Raw genomic sequence first — 26,385 nt, 5'->3', positions numbered from 1 at the left:
TAAAAAGAAAAGGTTTATCCAATTGTCATCATTGATTTTTAGTGTCACATGGGAAACAAACACCCCTCTTAGGTGAGTGTCCTCTGTTTGACCCAGCCAGACCTCAAACCAATGTGCTCATTGATTAACCATCTGCTAAGACTGTGGAGTCTTTGTGGCAGCATACTTTTTCTTTTAATGTTGTTTTTGCTGAAGTTAATCATGACTCAACTATTTGGCCCATAAACGGCCTGTTTTCATTGACTTTGAATACATTCTTGCTAATCATAGTTTTTAAGACTAGATGGGGTGATGCCTGTGAGTTGTCAGCTGCTTAGTCCTGCCTCCGGCAGAAAGGTCCCCCCCCCCAATCAAGAAAAGACGCGGCAGCAACTCAATAGCACATTTGAATGAATACTTTGGATCAGCACCTGAATTATCCCCCAAAAATTAGTAGGATTTGCTTAATGGAAAGAAGCAATGGACTTTTAATGTCCCCTTCTCAGCATAAATGTGAGAGCCACCTTGCCTCCTGGCCCCTATTCTGTGAGACTAGATAATTGCTTGTCAGGAATTAATAGAGAGATTAATGAATTCATTAGTGGTGGGGAATTTATCTCTTCGGCTATGACACATCAGGGCTATTGTTTTACTAGCTAGTTAGCCACGAACAATAACATTCACACAGCAAATGTCCTCATACACTCATGTAAACAACTGAGAAACTGTGTCCTTATCCTGGAGTTTAGCAATAATGCAAACAAAGGCACTTTAAATCCTGATTATTAATCTTAATTACTTTTGTCTATTCGAGCCAGACTCTGGGAGCCATTAAAAGACAAGATGCATTAATCCACATTAGCAGAGAACACTGTAACAATTGATGTGTGAAGTTTCGCATAGATACTAGAGCCTGTGTTTGAGCATTTGTACGATATGTTGTATCTCGTTGACTAGCCACAGCTTTAAAGCGTCACAACTTGAATGCAACACACACGACTGGACTGATTTAGTAAAATATTGATACATGTTATGATGTATATACATATGCACTGTATAAATAATTACAAAAACAAAATACAATATTAAGCAGTTTACTTCAAATAGGCTTTCAAAAAGCAGATTGTATTCTCTCAAGGACACATGGAACTATAGTTGACTTTTGCCTTTAAGTTAGTAAGTTAGGAGAAATCTATATTATTCACAAGCTAATAATCAAGCAATGACATTGTTGGGAGAATGCAGGTTCTCCATCAGGAGTAAAGATGGTGAAGAGCTTTGTTGGTTACAGCAGATAACTGAACCTGTTGCACCGTTCCTTAAGAAAACAAGATTGTTGGCTAAATACGATTGTATTACTAAATGAATACAATAAGGATTTTGTTACATATAGTTGTAAAAACTTGTATCTGGGTGGCGTGTTACTTGCATTGCCGTAATCTGAGCCAGAGAAACACGTTAAATCTCACCAGCGTTTTCCTATAATATAAAGGTTATAAACAAAATCACTTTTACCCTTTAAGAGTATATTTAGCAGATCATTCATCTGGAAAAGTGTTCCATCAATAGGCAAATCCTTCACTGCTGTTTAACTGCTTATGTTACTATCTGGATGAGACCAACACATATCAGATGCAGTTACCCATAAGGCCATGGTCTTTAATACAGCAACACATTGCACGTATCCAGGTGTCACAGGTTGCTTTGAGTGGACTGCTGAATTTAACTGCAGTGTATAAAATGCATATTAAAGGTTATCCATGTTTGCCTCGTTACTGACTCATACAACAGTATTACAAAAACAATTCGTAATACAATTTAGATGGTGTAACTCTACCTATCATGATTTATTATAAATGGTTATAAAGCATCCCATAAACCAGTAGTTTTCAAACTGGTGGGTCTTACAATGTCCCCATTTCCTCAAAGGGACCCCTGACAGAGCCACTGCCTTAAACAATCCAATAATACCTCAAACAGATCAAATCTGATATTCTACCTGATTTTGTATTAGTTCCTACCAGGAGAGTTGTCGTTACGTTCACCAACCTCTCACCTACTGCGTGCAGACCACTTCATATTTTGAACAGACTTTGTTGAAAGTAATCCAGCAGTGTTAAAATCCAAAGAAACAGCTCGTCCAGTGACTCAACAGGACAGATGAATACATCACGTCTAACTGCAGGTCTAATGTGCTGCTAAGCATGAGCAGAGACAGTATCTTAAAGGATTGCTCAGAACACCATAAATACCCTTTATAACAGAGTGCAAACGTAATGCACGAGTTTATGCTTATCAATGTGTTGTATCTGTAACGTCACTCTTTGTTTACACCCCCAAACATTACTGACTTCGGTTCTGTAGCCTCCTATCCATCAATGAACATATATTTTGGGGCTCTAACACCTCTGGTTCACAAAGGATAAGGAAGTTTGGGAAAGATAGGCGGCTTGATAATTTGCCATTCTTATTGTTGTGGGGTAGCTGATGAAGAAACTGAAAAGGTATGTATATATAATTCATATAAAAATAGATATGGTTCCATAAGGAGGAAATTCTTTCTGAATATGTCTGTATGTGATTTCAAATGAACCTAAAGGATAAAACTAATCTCATTAATGTGTATTTTCCAAAGGGAGCATTCACTTCACAGCCTCAGAGCTTTAAACACTGAATAATAAAGCACCATCCTTGGTTCTTTGGATCAGATGACTCCACGCATGTTGGTGATAAGCAGGTGTGGCTGGTACTACAATGTTGTTGGGTTTGTTCTCACACCAAGTGCAGACTGTATAGTACACATCATTACTTCAAGAAAACTTAAATGTAGATATAAGCTAATTACATACACTATACAATACATGAACAGTTTATTGTATACTTAGATATCATTTAGCTCAGTTGTAGGTTCTCCATTGATATTTGAAGCATGTAAGAGGTGACTTCAAAACTGAATTTCCCCCCCCCCCCCACCTCTGCCCACTTGTTTTTTTTTGTTGACACAAAGTCAAAAGGTTTCAAACATTCCAGCTGATCTGAAAAATGATAGCAGCAAAGCATCTAATGTAAGTATAGAAGAAAAAACTATCATTGTTCAGCTCATGTAATGATCGAGCCAGCAGACCTCTCAGGATCTGAATAACCCGATGACAGCCAATTAAATACTGTCTTGTCAGAAGAAAGCACTGGGCAGCCAATCAGAAGCTCAGGTCTTGTTTGACATGCCTAACTGGCTTCTCCAGGACTGCATGCAGATGCTCTCTGGTTTCAGGTAGGTGCAAGGACGATGTTGTGATCAGAGCCCTGCTGACGTCCCTCAGTCCCGATGGGTCTTCTCCTGAAAAAATTTGCATTCATACTGCAAAAACACAATCAAGAAATACCATTAGACCCACTCTCATGGCCAGTTTATTATAGCATAAAACTTCAGAAGACTCCAATGTAACAGCAGAAAGTGAGCAGTGTCATGTTTGTGGTATAAGTGGATCATAGTTTGCAGATATTACACCATGCTGTATTAAAGAAGACTTGAAACTATATACAGAGACCATTAACTCATGTTTACTCATAGACTTCTATAAGACCTAAGGGGGGCCTCATGCTGGTCACTGCGGAGACATTCAATTAGAGGCACTGTGAGATGGCCTCCTGATCCGACACTTTACCTTACATAACGTGCACAATGCAGCATGAATCCAATAATAATTAAAGCTGCAAGCAGCGTTGGACAGGTCCTCGCTACTCCTTGCACGTCGGGGTACTGGCCGAACGGTTAAAAATGCGACGAAGCGTTCGCAAGTCAGTGGTTGTTAACCGCGTGGAGCAACGCCGGGAATGCCACTTTGCAAACTTTATCTTTGACCTTATCATGGTCTTAGCCCTTTTATGTCAACATATAACCAGGAACTTCTGATATACCATTAAAAATGAGCCTCTCTCAGAATACCGTAGATAAGTCAATTTCCTTCAATATCTCAATCACCAGACTACATTTTGTCATTTTCAGATTAGATTTAAAAGGAAATAATGAATACTTTCATGACCATTCCACTTCAGGCAGAGAGTAGACATCGCCAGGGTGTGACTTAGTGATAACCAGGAGCTTTGGATGTACCATTTGAAAATTGAAGCCTCTCAAAATACCATACATGACCCAACTTTCTTCAAAATCTATCACCAGACTACATTTGGTCATTTTCAGATTAGATTTAAAAGGAAAACAATTAATACTTTCATCACTATGCCACTTCAGGTTGATAGTACACATCCACCAATTTTTAGAATCGGGTTTAATCCCTGGGAGTTCAGTCTTTTACAACTGTAAGAAATTATGAAAATACGGGAAAAAAGGCACATCTTTAATGATTAAATGCAGCACCCCCTAATCTTCAAAAATTATAAAAAAATTGGTGTATTCAGGGGTTCAATGGTTACACATCCTGCAATTTTGGTGAAGGCAGGCCAAGCCATTTGGAAGTTATAAATCTTGCCAGATTAAGCCACACCCCTTGCAAAATTCATTAACCGTAATATCTTCTTAAAACCATAAAACAGGTTAGAAACGATAAAATGGATGGCGAGAGGTTCATGCTATATGAGAAATATGGAGCAGATTAGATAAAGTAAAGTGGAGTTAAAAACAACTTCAACGTTTCTGGCGAATGGTGTTTTTTGAAAATGCTCCCTACACACAAAGTTTGGAAATTCTTTTTGCAATGCAATTTTTAGAGCCTAAGGTCTCAAGATCACATTGCGCGATTTTGAAAAGAATCAGGTTTAATCCCTGGGAGGAGTTTGGTCTTTTACAAATTAATGAATTAATGAGAAAAGGCCAAAAACAGGAAAAAAAAAGGCAAATGTTCAACCATTAATTACAGCGCCCCCTATTCAAAAATTATAAAATAAATTAGGGTGTGTTCAAGGGTTCAATGTTTACACATGCTATAATTTTGGTGAGGGAAGGCCATGTCATTTGGAAGTGACACTTCCCTTGCAAAGTTTACTAGCCCATATCTTATCAAAACAATGCGCACTTCTTATATATCAAGGGCACATTGAACCAACAATGATCCACTGAAGGTTTTGTGACAATCAGACTCAGCGTTTAGGAGAAATTGCCAAAAATGTGTTTTCACAAAATTCAAAATGGCGGAGAATCTAGTTAAAATCTAGTTCAGTTGTTCAGACATCGGGGCGGAAACTGGCCTAGAGTGGTCTTTTTTTAATTTATAGAGGGCGCTATAGAGACATTTCTTTATAACCAAATGTGAGACCCAAAAATTATCAAATTTTTTAACAGTCCAGATATCCAAATTTAATAACTTTTTAAATATGATAAAGGCCCCAAAAAGGCCCACGGTTTTTGAGAATAATAATAATAATTCCTGGAAATACAATAGGTTCCTCTACGACTAGTCGTAGCGAGGACCCTAATAAACTTAAAGAGTTTTAGCAAAGTAGAATTTTGGAAAAGATTCCAATTTCTTACCAAGGCTAGCTGCCGTCCAATGTTTCCCATAGTTATCACCCCTGCAAAGAAGATGCAAGGTAACCAGGAGCGAATATACAGGAAGTCTGGTGATGTATACCTGTGCAGAGAAGAAGCAGCAGCTCTTAATTCTTCAACAATACTTAGCTAAACTTAACCAGAGCATAACAGATGCGAGTTATCTTGGTCAGACTGACCCAATTTATCAAATATCTAAAGCTAAGAGTTTTAAAATGCAAATCACAAGAGAAAATGTAGACAATTAGGTGGGCATTGCTGGTGGAGGATTTAGACATTTAGCCAGGTAATGATATAATATATATATACAATTTGTATTATTTATTTATTCATTTATTAGGGCTGTCAACACAAATGCATTAATCCAAGCGATTAATGTGGCCGAATTAATGCAAAAAATATATAATAACGGACGTTTGTTTACTTCAGACCGCAGAAACAAAACGGCCGCTAGCTGCAGTCAGTTACATCAAGATTGAGAGAGCTTTTTCCATCAGAAGTAAAACAGGGGCGCGACATACAGCAAAGAACTGTGGAGAGGAGTTACTCCACGTGTCAAACAGAAGGGGGGTGAGTGGCAAACGGACCATTTAAAGCACTGCTCGGCTAAGCTATCTGCTAGGCTACTTCCATCTCAACGTTACCCTGCGTGGCAGTCTGCAGTAGACCACCACTGTGTCCCTTAAAGACAGTGGTTTGACTAAATGTGGGGCGACTATTGGTACTTGAAACACAGCCGTTAAATTATGGCGAGTTGAGAGAAAAGTGCACGAGGACAGCAGGAAGAGTCGCTAGTTCATGTTCCCCCAGGTGGAATTCTGCCTCCAAGATGATCAAATACACGTTTTCTAAAGTGATTACTCATTACTTGTAAGATTGAGTCTTTAGAAGAAAAATTCATTAAAAACAACAACAAGATTCATTAATCAATATTAATGAATTTCAAAATAAGCGATTAATGAATTTGTTTAATCTATTGACAGCCCTATTATATATATAAACACACACACACACACACCAACCTTTTAATTTTTAATCTCAATAACTTTGGTTCAAAGTCAATTGAACCAAAGTTATTCATAACCTGAATCACTGAGTGTGTTTCTCTTTTTTTGATCCAGTCCAGGATGGACTTAAGAGTAAAAAGGCTGTGCACAGTAAATCCTTGGCGCTGGACCATTTCACTTTTACAGGGACATCCAGACTATTAATCTAGGCTGCTCCCTGGTTAAATAAGGGTTAGCGTTAAATATTAACTTTCCTGTTATATTTGTGAGATTGTGGAGGGTAACTTGTTTTTCTAAAACCATCTCGATAAAACTTTAATGCCCTGGCAGTGGCAAATAGCTTTGATTTTATATTTGATGACATTAATGTTTTGAGTTGAGATCTACTGTAGTGGAAATAAAAAGCAGCGTATTCGTGTGTGCAAACCAAATTTAATTGCACTTATATTAAAAAATAAAGTGTGCAGTACACTACTTTTGAATTCATTATTGAATTTTGCGCTTAACAATAGGATTAATCGCTATTCAATTTGTAATTGTTCAGAACACAGAATTCAAACTTACTGGAAAACTCCATTATACACCAGGAGTTGGGTTGCCAGCGTCGCTAACAGGGCGATGCTGACACCCAAGCCAAAGCCGCTGCGGGAGCGGTCAAAAGTCCACCAAAGACCAACGGAGAGCGCCGCCAGAGTCAAAGACAGCTGGACATTGTTGGCAAAGTCCACTTTCTGACAGAAGTAGGGTCAAGGATTAAGCAGTGATGGCTAATCCATCAAATGAACAGCACTGCATTTCTCTACTTAAGCAGTTTGTGTAAACAGCTATAGGGAGAGAAACATTGCAGCCTATCCCACCATCTCAAATCATTGGACATAAGAACAACAGGTGCACAAGCCCAAACACTTTAAGGATACGGCACTGGCATGGTTGATGCCCACAAACACAGCGACGCAGCGCATCACACTGGACCATTCCCGTTTGAACTTGTGTGGCTCCCCCAGGCGGCTGTCAATGCACGGGTACAGCAGCCCGATTATGGCTGCAAGGGGGAATGGAGACAGAATGAACGTATGACAAAAAACAACAAATGCGTGGTCTCAGTCATGAAGACTACGTTCTGGGCGCAAGAGTTTTTGGTAATCAACTTCAGGGGATGCAAATAACCTGAAAAGAGATAGTCACTCTCACAACAGAGGCCCCAGATTAGAGGCAAATTGGAAACGAAATCCAAAGAAACGAGCAAATGGACACAACTGCTCAGTTTTCCCCCTGTCGCTTTACAAAAAGATGTAATGTTGCGTTTTATAACTATCAATTTTCTCTGCTTGATTGGAAGAGTACAGCAACAGAAAATGTATTAATACATATCAAATTGTCAAAGGGTTCTGCAGCTATTACATAATTTGACTATGTCTGATGACTAAATGTGTTCATTGTAAAACCGAAATCAGAATATTTACCACTAAAAAAGAATGTCAAAAGGCCCGGCAACGTCTGATGGTACTCATTCTTTTATTCAATCTGAATGGGTCAGTTGTACTTCAACTGAGTAAGGTCATTATTGAATTTCCTTGTCCAAAGCTTGTAAAGATACAAATTGACTGTTGACCTTTGACTCACTAAGAAACTGCAAAAGTATTTCCCAGGTGTGTGTGTGTGTTTTATAGGTTCAAACATACCTGAGGCTGTACCACAGCAGGGCGGTACCCACCAGGCTGACGAGAATATGCTGCTGATGACATCAGGGGGAAAGAGGGTGACGTTTCTCTGCACCTGAAGTAAATTCAGCACCAGAGCCAGGAAGACGCCAACAGAGAACAACATGGCCCCTCGGATTACTAGGTTGGTAGTCCTATAAAACAGGGAAAGGAGTCAGGGTACTAGCAAAAGTTCTACTGTGCAAAATGACAAAACCTAATAGAACGCAAGGCGTTTAAGTACACTTATACAGCATACTGTAACCTTTGACCTGCAAACTCCAACATATCCTGTGAATGAAAGGTTGTGGGGAGTTATCGGTCTCAAAAGGTGTATGCCCCTGCTTACGGTGAGCTTTGGGAGAGAAGATGCAGGACTAACCTGTTGGTGATGACTGCGATATAGGGGCCCCAGTTAGGCCGTGGCATCTGCGGCTGGCCCCTGGTCACTGCGCCGTCGCTCATGGCGGTCAGCGTTAGCGACATTGGTGAGCCTAGGTCCGGAAAATACAGAAGGGTGAAGACTTCATTATCAGCTATTCTACTAATTGTATATTAGACTACATAATGTATTACAGCATTCTGTACACTGCCGCTCTCCCTAACATTTCTTCTTTTTTCCCTTAACAGGTTTATTTGGGGGGGATTTTCCAGTACCTTTGGAGTCCAGGGAATCAGGATGCCGTATGCTGTGAAGATTTGATGCACACTCAGATTTGTGATTTTGGGCTGGTCAGAGTAAATTGAATTAAGTGTAATTTGTGCGCATGCACACATGCCAGATTATTTCCAAAACGCTAGAAGGCATAGACAACATTTACAGTGAAGAAGCAAGAAGAAAGGATATCTGTATAACAGTGTCAGCTAAATGACACATAATGTAATGAATGTGTGAAATCTTTTGACTGGTGCTGTGTGTGTGTGTGTGTGTGTGTGTGTGTGTGTGTGTGTGTGTGTGTGTGTGTGTGTGTGTGTGTGTTTCCATTGTTATTGTATTTGAAATAATTAGAAATGCCATTACCAATGAACTATTCATTTTGTTGCTAAATATTTACTCTAATGTAAAATCATAAAGAGGTATATTTCGATGGGAGTCATTGTCCAACTCTTTGATTGACAGGGGGTCTCGAACCTGCATGTTACTCTTTAAGTAGAACACTGCCAAGAGCTTACGGTTCTGAAGCCTACGGTCACATCGCCCTTGAAGGTGTTCTGTAATTCACTGGTTCAGTCATCAGAGGCCGAACATAACATGAAACTTGCATGATGGCTTTATGATCGCCTTTGACCCAGGGCTCAATGTATTAACGTTGAGCCTACAGTGAGGTGGTGAGTTAGTATAGGTAGGTGTTGGACTACACTCACCTTTGACCTCAGTCTGTGCAATAGTAATGCAAAAGAGGTTACGTGTAGTCATCTAAGAAAGAAGATTTTACTTTTGAAATTGGATTGTCTAACAACGTGCTGTTTCGAGCAAAGTCGCTAAACATGTGTCAAGCAGCGACGACAGCATTTGACCGTATTTCCCTTGCTAACACTTGAACACCGTGAGAAGACTCAATAAAATAACTACATTACATTAATACGTGATAAAATGTATTAAAGAACAAATTACGTTAGCTATGGTGGCAGCTAGTATGCTAGGTTAGTTAGCTTGCAGTCAGTTTGCTAACATGGTTAAACTGTTAACATTATCAATGGTTACAAAAATGCATGTTATCGTAGCATACGGCTTAATGTCCAGAATAAATCTTACCTTATGTTAACATGGACGTTCTAATACATAATATAGAAATAGCTCAGCGTATAGCACGAATCTTTCTTTCTGAGAACACTTCCGGCTGTCGAAGAAGAATGAACACCAATCAGCGTCTAAAGCCATGACGTCACCACGTTACTCAAAGCTGAGGTCAGAAACCGTTTAACATTATATATAATGGTATGTATAAAAATGTTGATTTTGAAATGTTACATATGGATGTCTCACCTTATTATGAATTGCAAGATGGTGGATTAAGTTGGCATTAATATTAAAGTCATTTGCAACTTTTGAAAGTTTCTTTTAAAACGAATGCAGTGTTACAGCTTTCAGCCTCAGGAACAGCTGTATTATTTAGTCAATCTTCATCCACAAACCCACAAAAAATATTTATTTTCTCCAACATCATATATTTTCTCTTATATTTTCATTTTTGATCCTAATTCCACATGGTATTCATATTGATACACGTTTTAGGGATTAGATCTTGCTGCACAATACTCTGAATGGAAACAGCTAGATTTCTCATTATGTCATAACCCAGAGTTAACTGATCCTGGTTTATTTATAGTTTTCATGCTACATATTTAAAAACTCCCTACTCCCCAGAACTCACTTAACACTTAAAATCCCAGTGACAAAAGAAGTATGGTATGTGTGCAATGATCAAGGCCTTCAGATTAGTTGTCAGGGTCTACTTGGGCACCAAAAAGCAGCCAGGGATTCAATTGATCATCCTGCCTGTGCCACACGCTAAGGGCATTTTCATTATTGGACCATTGAGTCTCACTGTCTGCTTCTTCAGTATAAATGTGAGAGATGGCGAGCGCAGGGCGGTTTGTGGGTGTGTATGGTGATGGATCGGTGGGTCGGGCCAACATCATAAAACTCATTCCCATTAGACCGCTGCCCGTCGTGGTTCCAAAATATTACGCCCAGTGGCCTCTTTGTTGTCTATTGTTCACCTCTAACCCCCTCCTTCACTGCCCCATACCCCAATCCCAATAAATGGCTGCTGCTCTTTTTTCCATGAATGTGTCAAATGTTAGACCTGAGCAATCTGCATTGAAGGGCCTTAAACGTAATGTTTTTTATTGAATCTTCATCCATAAAATGTAAATTTACCAATGACAAAACCTGAGAAAGATTACACTCAGGATCACAAAACACACACAAATGTAAAGTCCAATGTTTTTATGTGAAATAAAGGCTTATTTTGAACATCCTACATTTAAGCAATACATTCATTATTTCTATTTAAATTATGCATATTATAATGACCTACATCTATGTAGCTTGGCATGCTCTGATTCTGTGTCTCCGGCAGTAGGGGATTAGCAAGGTTTTGGGCAGACTAAGCTAAAAGAAATAAGCTGGTACACAGTAAAAACAGAAGTGTTAATTTAACTCCTAAAGAGTTGAATTTAACTCTGTTTCAGATAACATTTGGTCCCACTCGAAATCAGTGTAGAATTTACTCTATGGTCAGTGTCACGTTTTTAGAGTTAATTCTACTCAATATTGTGTAAAAAATAACAATGAAATGTGTAAAAGTATTTAACACTATAGTTTAATGACACGGTTAAGAGTAATATAATTACACAGCAGAGTTAATTTATCTACAATTTTACTTAAAAACAGACACTAAGTGTAATATTAATTTTTCATTTCTCTAGCATATATTAATCATATGCAGTGTTACTGCACTACAATTCAATTAAAAACAAGCACAAAAACACTAGATCTCAGAACTTAAAATTTATTGTAAAAAAAATAAATAAAGCATTTCAATGTAATTGAATTTACATTGCAAACACATTGCCTTGTCTCTGACAGAAACATAACATCTGTAACACCATTAACATCACAAAATGTTTACCAGAGAAAGCAATATGGCACGACAAAGAGAGTTGTGTCATTCCCTCCATATGACATTTTGAAGTCAAAAGGCCTAGGGTAATGCAGGTTGTCGACGTGAAAAAAAACAAAATCCTGCTTTGTCCTGATCACCTCATATGCATGGAAATGTTCTTGAAATGTTACTGTACCTAAAGGCACTGTGAGTAGCAACAGTTTTTCACACATTATCAGAACTGACTCAATCTGATAAAACACAGGCACTTCAGATTCAACTTTGCCACAGATAACCAAGTTTTGGCGATAAACAAACCCATTATGTTTAGCCCAATTAACCTTCATTACCTGAATGCTACTGGGCACTTGCATTGCCATTGCAATTTCAGAACCTCCTTTTACCATATTTAAAGACACCATTTTTCCTGGACCAATGTCTAACCGACTAAAAGTTGTTGAACGTTGCCAACAATATGCCATATGATTTTGATGCTTTTTTGCCAGCGTTTTGGTAATATTTTTAAACGATTTAAGCTGTTTTTTGAAAAAATTATGCTTGCCTTCATACCTCATACACCAACTATGAAGGACAGGCCCAATTTTCTGGATGCAGCGGGGATAGTGGATAAGAAAATGGTGCTTTGGTAATAGGTTTTTCTGAGGATACAACTTCTTAAACAGTGTATGGTGATCCACAATTAAATGTTTCAAATATACACATAAACCTTGAGATAGCATGGGTGAGAATATAATGTTTATCATTTGAAGTAGTAAAAGAAGCAGGCCCCAGTGTTGGTCAGTGGAAGTTACTAAATCTCCAAAGATAAGAGGAACATTTCGAAGTAAGCACCAGGACTGAACTGCATTCAGTCCCAGATCATTTGATCCTTCACCTAAATTAACTGCGACAGGCCTGTTGTTTCTCTCTGTGTAACCATAATCAAAACTTAGTATTCTTGAATTTATTTCGCCTGATGTAACATGTTTTTCCTTCAAATACAGAAATAACAACTTCAATTCGTACTGGCCCACCCCTTCTAACACATCATGCATCACATCAACTGAGAAGTTCTCTGTTGTGTGAAAATACTCCAATGAATTTAATATGCATGACCTTTTCACACCAAAAACGTATGGAAGGGATGGATTACCAGCCATTTCTTGACAGTGAGCGGTGTGTCTATCTTTGGTGCGCAAAACTATTTTGGAAGAATCTTCAGAGAATTCTGTCTGAAAGTCCTCCTTTTCCGCTAAACAGAACCTGCAACAGTACCTTGCACTGAAAGACTCCACCAGACCAAACAAACTATGCAAACCCAAATTATCACCAGTAACCTGTATTACAGTGCCACGAACATAGCCATTGTATAATGGAATCTCAACACCATCACTCTCCAACACTTTAATGTCTCGAACAATGGGAGCAAAAATTTCACTAAAACCATAACGTTTAACATCTTGAGTATGAAATAAGGCGCATAAGTGTATGTTAGCTAAGAAAGAATTCCATTTTGGAGAGAAGTTTCTTAAAGTAAAATAAACTCCACCCAATTTATGAATACCTCGCTTAGGACCAAGAGGGTTGGCGACCTCAAAGTCATCATAGAACATCTGGATCTGTATTGTCTGCTTCTCAGTTGAGAACAGGGGGTGACTTTTAAAAAAAGATCCGTCACAAATATCTTTCAGTCTAGAGTCGCTGGTAGCTGAGCTGTGCAACATTTCTGCAACATATTGACTTTTAAATATTGACTGCAGTGTAGATAAAATTGGAATATACATGAATTTATCTTGAACAAATACCTGATCATATGTTCCAGTCTTTTTATTTCGTCTTGTGTCAAATCTTGAACCAATCACACATTCAACTGGTTCTACTATTTCCCACTTGTCAGTCATAAATTTTGATCGCTTGTATTCCGAATTTAGAATTGTGAAAGGATTCTCTAACCCCTCAAAACACGCCTCAACTTTCTTGCACATTTCCGTTTCTCTTTCATTACTACATACATGCGTTATCACTGTCTCTTTAGCATGCTGATGGATATCTTGAACAATCTCTTCCATGGAAATGACTACAGAATTCAGTGTACTTTGACTAACACCTGCTGCCTTTAGATCAGAAATTACAGCTGAACAACTATTTACAATGTATGGCGAAGATAACTGTGATTCAGTCTCTAAATATTCAGTCGACTCTTCAACATGAGAAACATTACTTGTATTGCCGGTACTTTGAGGATATGAAAGATCATTTTCTACAGAATCAACTGAACTGCTTCCATGGCACTTATTAAGATGCTTTCTTAAACCTGAAAAACTACCAAACGAACGTGAGCATCCTTCTTGACCACACTTCAGAAAAAGAGTCCTGCCTGTACATAGCCCATGAATGACCTTAAAGTGCTTAACGAGGTTGTTTGGACTTCCATGGTCACTTTTGCAAAGAAAACACTTCATGGTTTTGTCTTAACTAACGCAGCATTCTTGCCCTCAACTCTGCAACTCTAGGAGTCTCCTTTGTTTCCCCCATGTCGATGTTGTAGATGGTTGTTTGCACGAAAGTGAAAAAGCTGCTAAGGGAGTAACTGTATGAGGTACCAAAGACGTAATGGGCTTTAAAGAGTTCGTCAAAAGCTCCAACTGAACCTGTTGCCTTGCATGGAATGGCATGCTTGTCAACCACAATGTAGTAGGAGTGAATGGTGCTCTGTGTGGATCCCTGGGCAAGAAGGTAGGGCTGACTGCTCATGGTGATGTTGTCTAGATGCTGCTGCACACTGCTTCCAACCTACAACAAAACACATTCAACAGAATTGTTTTGGTGACTAACTTCTGACAATAGATCAGATCACCTCCAACTGCGCATAAGATTGAGCTGATGGAAGACATATTTTAGGATTAGTTCACTTTGAAAAAAATGTTTGCTGATAATTTACTCACCCCCATGTCATCCAAGATGTTCATGTCTTTCTTTCTTCAGTCAAAAAGAAATTAAGGCTTTTGAGGAAAAGATTCCAGGATTTTTCTGGATATAATGCACTTCCATGGTGACCAATGGTTTGAGGGTTCAAATGTCTCTCAATGTAGCTTCAAAAACTCAACACTCCCCGCAGAGAAATAAAGGTCTTATAAAGAGAAACGATCTGTTTTCAAAATTAAAATAATATACTTTTTAACCATAATCGCACGTCTTGTAGACACACATTACATCATGATGTTGGAAAGCAAAAACTAATTTAAACACCCTTTATCAAAAAAATATATATTTATGAATTAATAATAAACAAAGATATTGGACGATTTGGAAAGTTTTTCGCACTTCCCTACCCCTTTAAATGGGCTTATGTCTGTCCCGCGCGACCTTTCCAATGTCAATCTCAAGAAGCGTGGCGCATCTTGAGATTCTACAACACGTGCAATTGTGGAATTTTTATTTTGAAAACGACCGATCGTGTTGCTAGATAAGACCCTTATTTCTCTGCTGGGATGATATCAAGACTCTGAAGCTACATTGAGACAGAATTTGAACCCTCATTTAAAACAACAAACAGTTGGTCACCATGGTAGTGCATTATATGGAGAAAAATCCTGGAATATTTTCCATAAAAACCTTAATTTATTTTTGACTGAAGAAAGAAAGACATGGACCTCTTGGATGACATGGGGGGAAGTAAATAATCAGCAAAAAAAAAAAGTATAAGTGAACTAACCCTTTAAGCATACCTTTTGAAATCTAATGAGCTGATCTACAGCTTGATAGGCTGAAAGCTTTCCCGGCCTCTTTCTTCCTTGGGCAGATGGTGGAAGCAAATGTAGCAGCAGCAAGATGGCAGACATCTCATTGTCCCAGCCTACAAATAAGTAAATAAAAAGCTGGTTAACATTATGCATAGCATTCAAAATGACAACTTGCACCATTATAAAAATGTACACTACACACCTACATAACCCACAATAACAAGTAAAATTCCATTCATACCATTTTCAACTTCAGCCGCTGACTCAGCATTGCGCATCAAATCCAAGAGTTCTTTGGTGGGTACAAGTCCATGGCTTTCTTTTATTACTTTTGCTTTAAAAGTGGTTGGCCACTTCTCCAATAATTTGTTGGCCGTGACCTCACCAAACAGAAATCTGAAATCTTGTTCTATCTGCAATGTAACACACATGGACAGAAGCGATGAGTGAAATCTAATGCTACATTGGATATTTTGGTGATGCTATGAATTAAGATGTCATACCAGTCCCGGTGTGTCCAGAAATCGTGGAAAAACAGAGAAGACATCTGATGATTTGGCTACATCGTTGACCATTGCTTGCCGATATATGAAGGTCATTTTCATCTTCTCACGGACAGTCTTTTCATCAGCAGAGTGTCTCAAAACAGAAATAGCTGCTTCCACATCCTCATCAGATGGCTCTCTGTCAAAGGTACAGGGCTGACGACCAATACCTGGCCCACCAACTTAAGACAAAATAAAATGTTAAAAACTTCACAGGTCACCAATATAATCACATGTCACTGATCTGTAAACATACCTTTAGGAGATTTGCTGATTAAGGCACCTCTTTCCTCTGCTGTTTTTCTTTGTATGGTCTTTAACCGCCATGCAAGATATCCCAAACCACTCTCTGGATCGTAGTAATGTTCCTAAATGATTATAAATAAATTATAAAGGAGTACTATTAACATTTCAAAGAGTGAATATGTGCATAATATTGCAATAACTCATTTACTTACATATCCATGTTGTGAGTATGGGTCTTTTAGAAAGGGAAACAAAGCCACTATCCCCTGTGCATACATCACTCTGACACTTTTGGGGGGGGATGTCCTAGCATATGAATTCAAAGTTAACATCACACTCAAATGACAATGCACAACACAATAGGGCTGTCACTTTTTATCCAATATTCGAAGGTACATTCGAACATGACGTGAAATATCTGTAATCGAACTATGAATAAACTATTTGTTTTTTAGAGTGACGTGTAATAGCGCAATTTTACAGTCTATGATTAGTTGATTGCCATTCTCCCTCTCTGGCGCGCGCATGCTGCGGAGCACAGTCTCTGTCTTGCATGCGCGTGCTCTAGATTGCGGGAGATTTGAACTAATATGCGTGATAAACTAATCTTTCAGGCATTAGACTGACCGGGTGGACAATTCAGCTTGAGAAATCGGGGGTGTGGCGTGTAAAACCTATATGCGTGAGAGTTGGCATCTCTCTAGAGATAATGCACAGAACAGCCAGCCTGAACGGACATGCAATTACGAGCCGAACTCATCTAAAAAGCAGTGTTGAGAAATATGTTGGCTTCTACACCGGAGATGGTAAAGTAACCGTTGAAGTTGTGTGTGGCACATCTGTGAGTGCTCCAAACATGCATTCTCCACCGCGGGGAACATTGCCAATAAAAAGAGGGCCGCACTTGTTCCAGATCAAGTTGATAGATTGGTGTTTCTAGCAAACAATATTACAGTAAGGAAAGAATATTCGAATGCATTGCTTGATATTCGATATCCGTTCAAATTTGATTTTTTTCAAAAGTGACAGCCCTACAACATAATTGACATAATTCATATTTGTAAAATAATAACATTGTTTCTTTACAGCCCAGCAATATGCTTAATGCTCACCCATGTTTTTCTGTCATCTCAGCAGCAAGTATGTTAATCATCTGTCTTCTGGTAGCATCCGTCAGGGATTGAGTTTTCCCAAATTCTTGGATGATGCGTTCACCACCAGGCTTAGAAGTTAAGATTTTTTCAATCAGCTGTAGGTGGAATAAAATGTGCTTTCCGTTATTGTAAAACCATATGTAATAATGATGAAAAAAAATGTCATCTAAAGAATAATGGTGAAACAATATTCAGATTGGATTTAACAATTAAAGTAATTTTGACTTAGCAATTTCAACCACTTACCTCTTTTGCCTCAAGGTTAATGTGGCATGGCCTTTTAGGCTGGCTTTCTTCTGCAGCGGCTTCTTCTTCAATGGGGTCACAACGCGTGAAATTCAGGATGACGGTGTCCTTAGATGTACCCGGGCATGATGATTGAGAGGCACCTGTTCATTATGAAATTGGTACAAAACATATAAACATTTTACAAGAAAAAAGTTATTTTAATACAATAAATGTTCTCATTTCTTGCCTTTAAAATAAACAAACTAATTTGTGAATTGTCTGAATGAATACCATGTCCTCCATTGTCCAGCATGATTCTCAAAGTTCCAGGTGACTCCTTCACTATTTCTTCAAAAACCTCTGTGTCAACTTCTGTGTCTGATTGGTCATACACCTTAATGTCTGGCTGCCTGCTTTCTGGTATCTTGAATTTTAGACACACTGTAAAAAAATAAATAAAAAAATGAATTCCTTTCTCCCAAGATTCAAAGTTCATATTTAAGTTTGCCTCATGTATTCACTAAATGATGAAAGACAAGTATATGCAGCCAATATTTTATGTAACTGAAAATATAAAGCACAACAGAATTCTGTTGAATTACAACAGAATAAACTTTAAATGATTATTGACCTAGATATCAGATAACATAATAGGTTAAAGCTGGATTATTGTGTCATTGTGTGATGTATACAGCTTTAACCTAATGTGCCCACCTTCTTTCAAGAAAGCGTTGAATGTCAGCTCAGACACCTTGACATATTTCTGCTCTTCCTTGAATTGAACACGCAACAGCATTGTGTATCTGTTAACAAAGAATATATATATATATATTCAAAATCATAGTTTAGGGCTGGTTCAACTAACGTTAGAGTTATCTTACACATCCATTTGTCTCATGCACTATGCATTACTTAGATGTTATACTGCAATTACATAGGGCGCCCGAATTAGACAAATTTATGCTGGTTGAATATAACGTTAACTGCAGCAAATTAGGCTTAATGTTACGTTAGTTAAAGTTAACAGGCCCGGTGTCCATTAGCAACTGGGCCGAAGTTAGCTAGCTCATTATTTTAGTTCGAACAGTAACCCGTTAAAATTGTTAACCCATGTTAAACAAACACGTCATGCATTCAGTGATTTAAGCTATCGTTTTATAAGACCAACATTAACTATCAGAAGCATGCTATTGCTAACATTAACTGTGACCAGTATATTAAAACCTAACTCAGATTAACGTTAGCTTGGAAGCTAAAAATAAGTTAGCTATTAACTGTATTAAATATTGTATTGTTAATAGTGACCGAGTTAACGTTATTTTACGCATAAATCATTCGGACCAACTTCATTCGTGAAAATATTAGGCTACAACATAACGTTACATAAAGAAACACACACAGTTAACGTTACCGATACGGATTGATATAACTTGTAATATGACCTCAATTTATCAGCACATCTCTAAAAGATGTAAAGTTACAGGTTTGTTGTGGAAAACACAGAATATTACTTACCTAGCAATATCAGTAGCTTTGCGTTGCTCTTTTCGCGATCTCCATCCACCGAAATGCGTGCCGTTTGATGACGAGCAGCGAAATGGCGATTATTCTTTTTTTTTTTTTTTTTTTTTTTTGTGGCGGGTATTTATCACTGCTGTAGAGTTAAAATTGTCATTGTGTTTCTGCAGATTTTACACTCACTTTTAACTCCATTGATAGAGCAGCTTTACTCCCAAAAATGTTGAAAATACTCTATCTGGGTTAAAATAACTTTACTCTGAAATATTAACACCCCATTTTTTACTGTGTAGACACTGGTGCCTCACCCGTGTTGTCATACTGACATTTAACACAAGAACATCCAACAAGCAAAATGTTGAAACAATTTGCAACAAGGTGTCGGCTAAATAACTCCTGAATCACAATAGAAAGTCAAGTGATCCCTGATGGCCAGAGCTGACACCTGTAGGTAACGACATTTTGAGGACACACACACAGACATTTGCAGGAGAATCACACGAGGAGGATATTAAATATAGAAAGAATGAGGGATCTTTTCTCTTTTTTGAGCAGCATCAGGGAGAAGCGCATCTCTCATCTGCAGGCAGCGGAATCAGAGAAGAATAATCTGTGGCGCATGATTGTCTGAACAATTTCCTCGAAATATGAGGACCAAAATGCAAATATCCTGTTACTGACAGCATCACAGAAGCTGTGGCAGTATGTGCATGGCATATTGAATGATAATGACAAAGAGGGGCTGTATCCCCTGTGAGCAAGCCTGCTGAACAATGATTACAGATTGGCTGATGTGTCCTTAGACTCACAAGGGACTCTGATTCTAATGCTAATCACAGCTTCCCCCTTTGAAATATATCTGTACTTGCAAGGCACGAGAAAATTAGATGGAATATCCCAGTTAGGCTGTAATTGTATAATAAAGCCCCGCTTATTTACTCACAGGGATGTGTACTGTGTCTTAAACCTACTGCACCACCTGCTGGTCTCAGGCTGGTACCAGGGTGATACAAGCTGGTTTGGTTCAAGGGCACCTAAAAGCAATGAGCTGCTGACGAGCATAACATGTAGATGTATAAGCTTAACTACATCCTGGATTATTTCATTGGCTATTTGAGGTGGAGAGCCTTTTAAATAGTCTCAGTATGGATTCCACCCTGGTTCAGCTTTCACCCCTCTTGTTGCTCTTTCTTCTTCAGACTGCATAAGTCACACCGTCTCCTCCCACCTTTCATCTTGGAATGCACTCTCTGAGGAGAGAAACAAGTAGATCCGAGGCCCAGTGATCCTCAGCTGCACACCCAGTGTAGGTTAATGGAAGGGAGAAGAGTCTGAGCTCAGGCAGGCTGCGATTGGCTAGCCGCTGACATGCAGCTTCTCGGCAGCACAACCTGTCACTGTTAATCAGGAGCATCTCTTAACAGTCAGCCAGGGCTATCGGAGAGGTGAGCCCATTGCTATTCCGGATGAAATAGATGATAAATCATTTGTACCTAATTAGTGCTCAGCAAGGTTACAACTGACATGTATTTTCATCTTAATTAGGAGGGAAATTTGTTCCATTAATTTAATTTGGTGAGCATGAGCGCCTCTGCACCTAACTAAGTTAATCTTACACCTGTCATGGTGGAAATTGAGTTGGCCCTTGAATCCCAGGGGAGATGGGTTAGGGGCTGCTGCTTTAACCATCCTCTGCTCAGTGTAACTGAGAAAGTAACTGTCATTTATTATCGTACTCTAATGTTTGGCGATGAGGATGGATTTATGAATGATGGTAAATACAGTGGGTTAAGTTGTGTCTTTACTCACATTATGTACCCATAACATCTAAAAACGGATTGGGGAACACAGGTGGGGCTTTTACCTTCAATGCGCTGCAGCCAACCAATAAGCTAGGCATACCTTCATCCTAAAACAAATATTTAAGCAAATCTAACAAATGTGCATTATGGAGAAAAACGTGTTCCATCATGGGGGCTGGAGGCCGTTACTACCCACAGTTCTGATTTACAGCCTTCCGATATGTCTTGTCTCGCTGCAGTCTAGCGGGCAGGAGGAAGTCCAAGGACGAGGTCTCTTTTCATTGTTGAAGGCTGTATGAAGCTGTAGTAATTGCCCCTAAGAGGATGATGGGGAATGACTGCTTTAGTAACTATAAGGTTTGTAATAGAATTCTTCACTGCCTCTCGGGCACTCAAGCTGACAGCCATTACCTGAACTGATGCATAGTCTATTACAGGATCCCCCGCTTTAATAAGAGTGTCTATCACGTGAACTACAGAGATGTCAGGTGCCAAAGCATGCACTCTCACCCATGTGTGAAGGTTTAACCCAACTGTAATGGCTTTTCTTTTAGACACTGCTGCAGAGCCTTACTACTATCTAACAGAGAAAAAGTAGACTTTTACTTGGCCCACTAGGCCCTGGACTGTACATCATTGGAAAAGGTCCTATAAAGGCTTTTTAGCCAGCATCTCACCAGTATAATATTGAAGGACTTTTTTATACCATTATTTCAATTTGTATATAAATTAGAAAATTACCAATTTGCCTCAGAAGGCTTTACAGTCTGTACACATGCAACGTCCCCTGCCCTAAAACCCTCACATCAGCGAAGTAAAAACTCCCCCATAATTAAAAACCCTCCAATGGGGAGAAAAACTGAAGAAACCTCAGGGAGAACGGGAGAGGAGGGATCTCTCTCCCAGGATGGACAGAATGCGATGGATGTCATGTGTAGAATACGTTCCATTCATACAACTTAAATGATTTAAATAGACAGAGTTGATATCTCATTGGAGAAGGCGACAAATACATGAGCAACCACACTACTTTAATATGTTTTTCTCGTAATATTTAGTATAATCTTTAACTACAATGCATTCACCTTAGATAGTCCCAATTAGGTTTCAATGTAGAATTTCCCTGACTTTCACGCCTTGACTAAACTTCATAAAGTTCAGTCTGCCCTAAAAGGCTTGTCAGCAGTATACCTGGGAATAAGAGTATTTACTTAAATCAAAAGTAAATATAGGTAAAAATAGGTTTGTGTTTATATATATATATATATATATATATATATATATATATATATATATATAAATAAAAATAGTTATAGCAATTAAATTAGCCATCCTGCCCAATAAGAAGTTTGATTCTTTTGGAGCAATTTACTGTTAATACCGCCATGCTTCTAGTTAAAAAAAAACACTGAACTTTCACTTGTAATAGAGTATTTGACAGGACCCCCTGGGAAGCATGGAGATAAAGGACAGGACAAGCTTTGGAGAACCAGCTGTGAATGTACCACGATCAGACAATGACAGAAATAAAACGCATGTGATGCGTGTAACCATTAACACGGCTACAGTCTAATTAGTGGGTAAATAGGGAATAGCACGAAATGATTCAATTCACAAGCCTGTAACCATATCTTTCACTCCAAAGATAGCATTTATTTCATAAACTCATCCTTACATAGTTTACTTCATATACTTGATTACACATAGGGTAATGTCAAAGGCCATCAAATGCTTTGTCAAATACACAACTCAAAAGGATTAAAGTAGCCGAGTGTGAGTAGTGGAGAATCATTATTAGAGTTCACCCTCTCTTTCCCATCATGAGTCCACTCTACTTTAAAAGCCAGTGAGCACCTGCTTCCTGTCCTTCAGCAGCTCCTCCTGGGCCATGGGCTCGATGATGGCGCCCATCTGGGTGACCACCTTTGGCTTGCTGATCTTTTTGACCGTCCGCTCCGTGTTCCAGGTGCGTCCCAGCGGAGAGCGGATGGTGCTCTCAAACTGTGCGTGGTTCTCAAAGGGAAAGGGCAGCGAGCTCACCTGGTGGAGGCTGGTGGAGGCATTTCTCTTTTCTGACATGATGACGCTGGGCAGATGTTGATCTTTCCTGGGTGGAGGTGACACCGTCTTTATCTTGAACCTCCTGCGTTTGCGGCGGGATGGCTTGAGACTCGTCCCTCCCCACTCGCCCCACCCAGGAAGGGTCAGGTCAACCACCTTAGGCATCCCTGCATCTTCCTGCTTGCTCTTGTCCTTAAGGAAATCTGAGATAACGTCATCTCCAGCAAAGGCCTCTTTAATGAGTCCCCTCTGGTCCAGCTTGTCATCACAGTCCTCAGTGTCCTCATTGTCTTCGGTGGTTAGAATGAGAGGGACTTGAATGACCTTAGTCCCTTTGGTGAGAACCTCTTTCAGCTCGATCCCTCGCTTCCTCTTTCTGTTCTTGTCCATCTTTTGAGTTGCAGAGGGCAGGATTTCAGTGTCTGGGGGCTGCTGAGGTGGAGCAGCTGCTACACCACTGGGTAAATTCTCCTGAATGAGGAGCTCCATGTCTTCCAGAGTCCTAACCCTGATCAGATCTTCCTCCAGCTGAGTTGAGTGGTCTTCACCTGCCTCAGCGGTATTTGCTTCAGCCTCTAAGAGGCTGTCTGCTATTCCACGGAATAAATTTGTGAACTCTGAGAGCTTCTCTTCCTCTTTGTCTGACACATCTGGGTTCTCTGCTGCAACTTTGTCCTCCTCATCGTCCACATATGTCAAAGGCGCTACATCAGTCTCCAGAGCATGACGCAGTTTCCTCCTGCTGTCAAACTCTCGGAGAAGCGTTTCCTCTTCTGTTTCCTCAACGTCCTCCTCATCCTCTCCTACAGTATTTCCAAGCCCCTCTGCCGTGAGATCCACAGTATTACTTATGTCTTTTTCTTTATGCTCTTCAGACAGCTTCCCTCTCATCCAGGGATTTAAAGAATCCAGTACTTGCTCTGCATCATTTACCAGTTTGGGAAGCACCTCTGCGTCGCCTTCATCCTTCTCCTCCTCCTCTTCATTCAGTGAGCTCACAAACTTCTGGGTCAGCTTCCTGTTTACCGCCAGCTGCTGCTGCATGGCTTTGCGAGCTTCATCATCATATTTGGCCATGATTGCCTTCGACTTGGCCCATTTGCCACTGTTTTGGTGCTTCAGGGACATCCTCTCTTGCATCCTGGACACCTCAATCTTATTCAGCTCCTCTAGAGCAGAGGCGGGGTCAGCCATCACCATCTCATCAAACTGCTTCAGGAACTCTTTACGTTTTGACTTGTTCTGCACTTTGTGGTATGTCTTGCTCTTTATCTTCTTCTCTCTCCGTGCCTTGGCCTCGTAGTAGGACTGCAGTGCCCGGGCTTTCTGCAGCTCTGCGCGACGGATCTTGGCGTCCTCCAGGCTCATTGCCCTCATTGAAGCCTCTTCGGTTGGGGTCAAGATGGGGTCGTTGATGGGCTGCTTGTTAACAGACAGAACTGCAAAGATCTCCTGCTCCAGGGGCGTCTGCGCCTTCCAGCCGCTCACCACCCTTTCCATGGGTTTAGGGCCAGTGGGCTCCTGGTTCAGGGGGAACACCAGCTGCTCCGCCCTCTGGTTCTGTTTGATGATGCTCTTCCACCGGGTCACCTCTGTAGCGGCCTTCTGGAATGCCACATCCCTCTGGATCCTCTGACTCTCCTGCTTGCTGAGAGGGCACGCAATGGGCTTTGTGCTCCGCTGCAGATTCTTCAGCTGCTTTTTGGTCTTGGCCGGGACGGCAGAGGTTTTCTCTACGGTGCCGATGAGGTCCGACAGGTCGATCTTGTCGCCCTCCCCGTCCGCCTTAACGGTAAACTCTGACATCTGGACTGACGGTTCGGATCTCTCTCTCAGCGTTTTCTTCCTCTTACTACCGAGAGCGCTGATGGCTTCCAACAGCTTTTGCCGTTTTCGTTCATCTTCGCCGTCCTCCCACTCCTCCTCACTAGTAATGACTTCATCTGCTTTACTTAAATCCTCCTCATCTTCTTCATCGTAAACCACACATGGCGTTTCCGCTGCAGTTGTATCCAATACCTTGACAACGGTTTTACTAACTTTCTTCTTCGAAGCTTTAGCCATGTTGAAGCACACGCCGACGGAATGGAGGGGACTGTATACACGTGAGCCGTCAATGGAGCTGATGTCGTAAATGAGTGGCTGTAATTGTGGCAGCACTGTCGCAAATCACATCGGTCCGTGTACCTTTTGATCGTCCCTTTTACCGTAAAAAACAGAAAACCAAAACACTCGTTCCTCGTTTTTCGTTTCTAATCCAAAACGGTAAAACGGAAGTCGGCGGCCGTTTTCTCCTTTTTCGTTTACAACCAAAAAAGGAGACCAACTGAGTGTCATTTCCGCAATTGGAACAGCAGCTGACTTGATGACGTCACCACGTCAGCTGGTCTTGCTAATACGTTTAAATTTAGTTTTTGACTTAAATATTTTACTATTAACAAGCTTTCCTCTCATTTTCATTTATAATTAGAAATGGTATATATAATATTGAGCACCATATTACATATATATATATATATATAATCAGTCATTAAATAACTAGCTTTATCATTTTAGGAGGAGGAGGTTGGATACAGTAACAAAAAATAAACTATTATACTAAAATACTTGAATGCACACACACCTACCGTTTGTCTTGTTTCTCAAACATCAAGAGGCTAATAATCAGTATAGTGGTCCTCGTACAGCAAGCTGCTGACCACACATCAACGATCTTACAGACAACTATACAATAATTCATATGTGGAATTATTTTATTCATTATTATTATAATTCAGAGCTTCAGAGTTTCTTTGAAGCTGAAGTTCTGCTGCCGATTTAGAGTCTCGATGACGGTCTCCTCATGTTTTAGTTTCAATGCACAATGATGGACAATGAACAAGCTGCACTCTGCGGTTACAGACAATAGGTTAAAGTTTAATATAATAATATTTAAACATGAAGTTATGAATCTAAACTCTGTACTCAAACAGACGTAATCGGTGAACATCATCAGTCTCTGACACCACATTAAAACGTATGAAGACTCGTTATAGTACAGTTAAATATCATGTATAACCGCTACGGAGACGTGAAAACCGGCGGAGCATTTCACAGAAGACTCGCCGAAAACAGGCTGCTTTCTGGGGCCTGAGACGAGCTGACCGTCCGGTGCTGCAGGGTCTGACGGTCCGTTAACTACACTTCACATCTCCATCCACGGAGCAGATTGTAACAACAAAAGTTGCTTTAACAACTAACTTCAGTCATAAAATTGCATTACGTTATAATGCACGTTAAATAAAG

At 39.8% G+C, this 26,385-nt stretch overlaps 3 protein-coding genes across 6 annotated transcripts; all 3 read right to left on the bottom strand.

The window, feature by feature from the left end:
* Positions 1 to 1,059: 1,059 nt before the first annotated feature.
* insig2 (insulin induced gene 2) lies at positions 1,060 to 10,071 on the bottom strand. 3 transcript variants are annotated; one of them, XM_037488848.2, is made up of 8 exons: positions 9,949 to 10,070; positions 8,850 to 8,881; positions 8,575 to 8,686; positions 8,175 to 8,347; positions 7,410 to 7,534; positions 7,057 to 7,223; positions 5,468 to 5,567; positions 1,060 to 3,337 (listed from the first exon to the last, which is right to left on the bottom strand). In XM_037488848.2, exons 3-8 carry the CDS (start codon positions 8,676 to 8,678, stop codon positions 3,296 to 3,298), a joined length of 711 nt encoding a protein of 236 aa, XP_037344745.1. In that variant the 5' UTR covers positions 8,679 to 8,686; positions 8,850 to 8,881; positions 9,949 to 10,070; the 3' UTR covers positions 1,060 to 3,295. The 3 variants fall into 3 exon arrangements, with proteins under 3 accessions (XP_037344745.1, XP_037344744.1, XP_062421017.1); XM_037488847.2 differs by lacking the exon at positions 8,850 to 8,881 and having other exon boundaries at positions 9,949 to 10,071; XM_062565033.1 differs by lacking the exon at positions 8,850 to 8,881 and having other exon boundaries at positions 5,468 to 5,508; positions 9,949 to 10,071.
* Positions 10,072 to 11,696: 1,625 nt separating this feature from the next.
* si:ch211-277p15.1 (uncharacterized) lies at positions 11,697 to 19,529 on the bottom strand. 2 transcript variants are annotated; one of them, XM_037448553.2, is made up of 11 exons: positions 19,235 to 19,529; positions 18,434 to 18,522; positions 18,011 to 18,160; positions 17,738 to 17,880; positions 17,450 to 17,586; positions 16,550 to 16,643; positions 16,348 to 16,459; positions 16,050 to 16,273; positions 15,788 to 15,959; positions 15,532 to 15,659; positions 11,697 to 14,596 (listed from the first exon to the last, which is right to left on the bottom strand). In XM_037448553.2, exons 2-11 carry the CDS (start codon positions 18,513 to 18,515, stop codon positions 14,279 to 14,281), a joined length of 1,560 nt encoding a protein of 519 aa, XP_037304450.2. In that variant the 5' UTR covers positions 18,516 to 18,522; positions 19,235 to 19,529; the 3' UTR covers positions 11,697 to 14,278. The 2 variants fall into 2 exon arrangements, with proteins under 2 accessions (XP_037304450.2, XP_037304448.2); XM_037448551.2 differs by having other exon boundaries at positions 18,434 to 19,529.
* A 3,140-nt stretch (positions 19,530 to 22,669) lies between these two features.
* On the bottom strand, positions 22,670 to 25,442 carry si:dkey-251i10.3 (uncharacterized protein LOC553498 homolog). Its single transcript, XM_037487656.2, has one exon. It carries the CDS (start codon positions 25,162 to 25,164, stop codon positions 22,876 to 22,878), a length of 2,289 nt encoding a protein of 762 aa, XP_037343553.2. The 5' UTR covers positions 25,165 to 25,442; the 3' UTR covers positions 22,670 to 22,875.
* Positions 25,443 to 26,385: the final 943 nt, after the last annotated feature.

Source organism: Pungitius pungitius, chromosome 10 (genome assembly GCF_949316345.1).
Source record: "Pungitius pungitius chromosome 10, fPunPun2.1, whole genome shotgun sequence".
NCBI classification, from domain to species: Eukaryota; Metazoa; Chordata; class Actinopteri; order Perciformes; family Gasterosteidae; genus Pungitius; species Pungitius pungitius.
This window is presented reverse-complemented; position numbering and strand designations above follow the sequence as displayed.

Coding starts and splice junctions, on each gene's coding strand:
- insig2 (XM_037488847.2), bottom strand. CDS start 8,678: ATGTCGCTAACGCTGACCGCCATGAGCGACGGCGCAGTGACCAGGGGC. Junction 8,348..8,574: donor ATCGCAGTCATCACCAACAG/GTTAGTCCTGCA, acceptor CCTGTTTTATAG/GACTACCAACCTAGTAATCC. Junction 5,568..7,056: donor GTGTATAATGGAGTTTTCCA/GTAAGTTTGAAT, acceptor TTCTCTGCACAG/GTATACATCACCAGACTTCC.
- si:ch211-277p15.1 (XM_037448551.2), bottom strand. CDS start 18,515: ATGCTGTTGCGTGTTCAATTCAAGGAAGAGCAGAAATATGTCAAGGTG. Junction 16,644..17,449: donor GAGATGACAGAAAAACATGG/GTGAGCATTAAG, acceptor TTCATATGCTAG/GACATCCCCCCCCAAAAGTG. Junction 16,460..16,549: donor CATACTCACAACATGGATAT/GTAAGTAAATGA, acceptor ATAATCATTTAG/GAACATTACTACGATCCAGA.
- si:dkey-251i10.3 (XM_037487656.2), bottom strand. CDS start 25,164: ATGGCTAAAGCTTCGAAGAAGAAAGTTAGTAAAACCGTTGTCAAGGTA.